Below are 6,165 nucleotides of genomic sequence, written 5' to 3' on the forward strand. Positions count from 1 at the left end.
TCATTACCATATGCATTAACTCCGGGAGTACAACAATTTGGAACTAGACATAAAGATGGACTACGGTGCCACAATTAGTAGCCTATGATCAGTCCGAAACATCCTCATCTGATGAGATATCGAACACCGACTTACCATTAATTGAACGATTTTCCCTCTTGAGTGTCAACATGGCCATTGCTGTGTTGAGTTTTGTGCCAAACTCTTCTGGTAATTCAAAAATACACGGGGGCTCCGTAAGAAGCAAATAAACCCTATCGTTGGCATCAACTCCGTTTAGGTGTAGCATTTTGTTCCGGAAAGTCACGTAAGCCTCCTCGTTGTTCCTAAGTACAGCACACATATCCATAGAAGAGAAGTTGATCCACTCGAAAGTGAGGTCAACCTTTTCTTTAATGGTGGAGAACTTTCTTCCAAGGACTAACAAACCCCATGGAGCAGAATGATGCTCCTGCAACTTGGTCATAATCTAATCATACCAAGACGTTAAAGGCATGAATAATGTAAGGAAACGAATCAAGTGCCGGTAAAACACCGGTTTAGCAATGCACTTAACTATGGTCTCCCTAAATTTCTTCAAGTTGAAACCAAAGGCCATCTTAAAAACATCAAGTAAGTAGAATAAGAAGCAAAATGCTTCTTTTCTAAATTTCCTTGCCTTTTGGAGACCTAATGGAGTAAGATAGGGTTTTGAAGGGTCAAATTGAGTACGTGAAATGCCTTCCGCTCCACTACGAGCAAAAGCAACAAGAAGATGACTTATCATCAAACGTGATGATCTTTCCTGTATGGCTAACGAACCAATTGTGTCCTTCACGTCCCTCTCGGTTGGGTGTTTTAAGAATTCCATAACGGTGGGGGTGTACTCATTTTGCTCCACGTCATCTTGTTCATCAACTATATCTTTGGCCTTGTCTTCTTCATGAAGAGGAGCTTTTCCCTTTTCCTCGTAAGAAAGACGTCGTCGAACAGCTATGGACCGAGGAGGCAAAACCTTTTGGTTTTCGTGGAAAGCATGGTTGGGTGGAGTGGAATCCATTATAGATTGTATTTGGAGAAAAAGTGTTATTTTGAGACAACTTTGTGTTCACGTAGACAAAGAAGGATTTCCTATGTATTAAATACTACTACAACATGAAATCACTCATGTTTGGCTTTATTTATTGAGAATAGTGGTTGGTTGAACTGAATACTTATATTAATTTTGTGTCTAATATATTATGGTTATAAGTCAATCGTAAGTCAAATCAATTTATGGCATTGGTGGACACTACTTAACTTATTAGTCTTCAGTCCAAATTTGCCTATGCTAACAAAATTACTTCGTATGCAAACCATTGTAAATATGTGTCCGAACATACCAACAAAAATATTTTATATACAAAATTCAGTAAAGTTATAGAATCCAGTACGAGTGCCATTAAATGCTAATGGTAAAATTTTCGGTGTTGTTGGGTATAATGGAGACACACTCTTCAAGAACTCTTTTGGTCATAGTTTAAGGAAAAAGTTAAACTGAATGAAGTGTACTTTCATGTAACTTTGTACATGAAATTAGGAAGAACATTTACACCATTCTCTCTTTATGAGTTATTGGTCTTTATTGTTCATCAAATTAGAACATTTACTCCTTATCACCTATCACGTAGTAACATTCAACATGACTACAATATAAATTTTTGAGTCAACTACTTCACACTAGTAGTGTACATTAACGTTTATTAAAGATTAGCCCCGTCTGGTGTTAGGATTTTTTCCCCATGCCACAACATATTTTAATAATAGTTAATATTTTATAATTATATTAAGACTCTTTAAGATTCAACTAAATTTATATCTTCATTCCTCATACTCAATTAAATTTTTTTAAATATACATACTTATTTTATTTTGTTTTTATATACTCCATTTCATGTTTTAATAGTATAATTTGTAATGGTGTCGTAAGTTACTTGTCATATATACCTGAAAAATTAAATGAAAGCACTAGATAATAAATAATAATGAAATTACATGAATGTTATGTATGTATACACACACACACACACACACACACACACACACACAATACTACTGCCGTAAAATTTACATTTTTTTAAGTTAAATTTGTTGATGAAAATTATAACAAATTATAGAATACTTTAGATTAAAATACAATAAAAAAAAATACGAGTACCAAATAAAGGAGTATTTTTTCATATTAAAATACAACAAACAATTTTATAGAGGAAAATAAATAAAACCGTCAATTACATTAGCTATTAATAAATAATTAGTAGTACATTAGCTATTATTAAACTTGTAAGTTGTAAATAATTAGTAGTACATTAGCTTTTAACTAAATTTTAACTAAATTTGTAAATTATTAATTTGTAGAAGATGTACGTAGTGTACCAGTGTCAATAATTGTACCAACAATACAGTTTTTAATACCAACTTCATTACACAATGCACTTAACACCAACTTACAGTAATTTCATACAAACGATTTTGTTTGCCTACCATGTACTAACTTTCGTCACTATTATATCAGAAACATAAACCGTCGTCATTACTAAACGAGAATTAAACAATGACGGATCCATGTCATATTAAATTACATCTTAAAATAAAGAAAAACAAGAACAAGACCCAAAGCAATTGTAATTCGCTTAATAGACCGTACAACAACGACGCAATTGGAGACTTCCCCCAATCCCACCTCAACAAGTCTTTTCGGTATCATTACATCCGACCAAATGAGGTTGTCGTCTTCTACCCACTTGAAAGAGTTGCACCGTCGACACTTGTAATAAGGTCTACCAGGGTTAGTTGAGGAATCGGAGGACCTGATGTCGGCTATAACCGAAACACAATAAGGACATCGGTATGCCTCGACCCACAAGATCTTTAATTCACCTTCCGTTCCATAAATTCCGGGTCGGCGTGGAATCATCAGGTTCATGGTCGATGGTGATCTTCTCCAAGAGTATGAAAATGTTGGCCTTTACTTTTTGGAGGATTTTTAAGTCTGTGCAAATGTTTGCCCCACAACATATAAAAAGAACAAATAAGTAATAAGTAACCAAATTTGAAAATGGAATTCTAATTTTTGAGGGAATTTGAAAATTTAAAATTGGGGAGTTGAAAAAATGTTGAAAATATTGGGGGGAAAATTCCCGCTCCCTGACTACTACACCTCGTAAATTGCACTAATAAAGTACATTTGTGTCAGCCTTTTTTTTTTTTGGAGCACGAATTGGAAAAAATACCAAAACACCTATCTATAATACAAACAACACCTAATGAAGTACATAATGGTATTTTTGGTCGTCAATTTTATACAAAGAAACAGGTTCCACATACCAACACACATATTTTTCAGATTTTGTTGTGAATTTCGTGCAAAAGCCTCTAGAACAACCAACGTATACCTCGTATGTGTAAAGGAACGTTTTCAATATGCACAAATATAACCACTCCCAACAACATATCAAATTATACCATGTCAGATAAAAGAGGACCGAGAAGTATACCAAATGGATTAAGTATTATATTAACAAATTGTACTTTTTTTTGGGAAAAAAACTTCTTTATCATACAAGTACTCCTTACAATGAGGTGTAAATACTAAAACTGACTTTAAAGCATTGTTATCCGAAAAATAGCAATGGCCACAAGATATTGTACACGAAACCAACCATCAATTACAAATCGTGTTTATCAAAAGCAAATTCAAAGATTATGTGATGTTCAACCCAAATTACATCCCAAAAATGGTATGTATTTCGATCCGATAAAGCCAAACAACCCAGAAATAGATTACACGGGTTGCAAGTACTACGTTGACGAGTTTTCACTCTCAATTGAACATCCGATTCCGGATGACATTGTCCAACAAGAAATGCTTGCATGCAGAAAAGACAAGGAAAAATTTTTGGGCCACAAAGACCAGCTGATGAAGACAGATGACGGCAGGGTAGCACCATCGCACTTACCTCACATAGAAGACCTAGGTGACTACACGGGGAAGTTAGGAGCGTTTTTCGACTGGTGTTTTAAAAAATTGGAGGGTGGTCAACTTGTCCCCAAGTACCTATTACCCATTTTAGATCCAGAGCCTGTGGTCAGACCTGAGTTAACACCGTCTTTCCGGCTGCCGACATCGCCAAATTATTTGTTCATAGGAACCTTCACAGACACCTTGCACTTAATGGTAGTAGACACCCAAATTTACGACTTCAAAATCAAGGTTGATTCCCTTGAATTGTCGAAAACAGGGAGAAGGTATCATGCTGTTGAGGTGAGTTTGAGTACATCAGTTGCCCACAATAGAGATCCTATTTTAATTGGGGAGTACATTGTAGTTTGGAATGCTAGGGGTATGACTCGACAATCGTTCGTACGGAATTTCAAGAAAATTGATGACTTACTTAATCCTGTCGCTATTCTAATCACTGAAAGTCGTACACCAACCACCATGATCGATCGATTGAGCAAAGATTTACCAATTACCTACTGTTTTCATGCTTTTGGTCAAGATGAAGGTCTTGGGGGAATAGTCTTGGGGTGGAATGCTGCGTACTTGAAGCCGCGATACTTGCATAGAGCAAATGGCATTGAGTTTGGCTGTCTACTTGAGGTACAATTCAAGGTAATTCTATTATTTTCACTTATTCAATTTTCATGTAACTAATTAAATAAATATAGTTAATGTCCATTTTACCATTTCACTTTGTTGCAGACATTTAGGACGGATGGTAGTGAGAAATATGAGACGTTCGAGGTAGAGGAAGACGAAGACAATGACGCCAGAGAAATACTTCGTGAGTTAGAGGAATATTATGGGCCTTAAAAAAATGTATTGGTTTGTTTGTTTGATGCAACATCAAATCTGGAATTATCTTTTATTAACTGTTGTTATGCTTTTTATTCTGTCTGTTGGTATATGAGAAATAACTGTGTTGGTATAATTAACCGCTTAGTCAGTATGTTAAACTTTCAATTTCAACAATCAGTAGGTATATTAGCAATCGTTGTTGGGATACACATATAATTCAACCCAGCAGAATTACAATTAAAACCCACCATTGCAAATATACTCTAAGCACTAGTAGTCACGTAATCCCGCAGTGGTTAAACGAAATCTACAATGCCTACCTACTACACTGTTTTCGTTGCACTTCACAACCATCAAGTCCCTCTCCCATGAATCCGTGTCGTTGTTGTATTGTTTTGAAACGAACAACTTGATTGGCATCAGACTTTCCCATACCATCCCAAGGGAAGCCTTCACTTCGCGGCCGGAAGTGAAGGTTCGAATACCATTTCCACAATCAGATGTGTCAAAAATATCAGTCGCCTCATTCACTACCACAAATGCAACATTGTAACTACTAGCCAATTGTTTCATCTTCTTTACGGCTGCAACTAACATCTTTCTACGCTCGATGAAACCTTCGGTGGTGTTATCATGGTGATGTCTAAACAAATATGCAATTGAATCAAGAGCTACGAACATAGTGTGCCTGCAGCTTTCATGTGAAGTAATGATCATTGCCTCAACTTGATTCAACACCAAAATTAGTTCATTTGCCTTGCTTATCTTCTTCACTTGTACCAAACTAAGTGGATCTTCCCCATCAAAGTCCTTATTTTGACAAAATGTTAAACTAAGCTGGTACAACCTTTCCGCCGGAAATATGGGACAAGCTTGAATATAAATAGATGACCCGTAAAGGCCTTCAGGTGGTTTAAACAAGCATGTAAGAAGTAACTGTAAGCATATTTGAGTCTTCCCGACACCGCTTTCACCATACAACTCTGTCACTTGTCCCGTTGCTATACCCCCATTCAACATAAGATCTACTCTTCCACATTTTGTTCTAATTTTTTGGTTCATTTTTTTAAAATACTTTACGCCCTCATTATTTTCCTTTACATAGATCACTCTATATATATATATATATATATATATATATATATATATATATATATATATATATATATATATATATATATATATATATATATATATATATATATATATATATATATATATATATCTGTTGAAGAGGTCAATAGGATAAGATTCAAACAACTTTTAAGATTACTCTTATCCATTTGGAAGAATCAACTGTACGTTGGTATTGATTACGTGGATTTCTGGGTTCCTTTTTTAATGTT

The 6,165-nt window shown here is 35.1% G+C and overlaps 1 protein-coding gene across 1 annotated transcript; it reads right to left on the minus strand.

The window, feature by feature from the left end:
• Nucleotides 1-5,089: 5,089 nt before the first annotated feature.
• Nucleotides 5,090-5,881, minus strand: LOC145613916 (DNA repair protein XRCC3 homolog). Its single transcript, XM_081668951.1, has one exon. The coding sequence runs from the start codon at nucleotides 5,879-5,881 to the stop codon at nucleotides 5,090-5,092; it is 792 nt and encodes a 263-aa protein (XP_081525077.1).
• Nucleotides 5,882-6,165: the final 284 nt, after the last annotated feature.

Source organism: Chenopodium album, chromosome 25, assembly GCF_948465745.1.
Source record: "Chenopodium album chromosome 25, dcCheAlbu1.1, whole genome shotgun sequence".
NCBI classification, from domain to species: Eukaryota; Viridiplantae; Streptophyta; class Magnoliopsida; order Caryophyllales; family Amaranthaceae; genus Chenopodium; species Chenopodium album.

Coding starts and splice junctions, on each gene's coding strand:
- LOC145613916 (XM_081668951.1), bottom strand. CDS start 5,881: ATGAACCAAAAAATTAGAACAAAATGTGGAAGAGTAGATCTTATGTTG.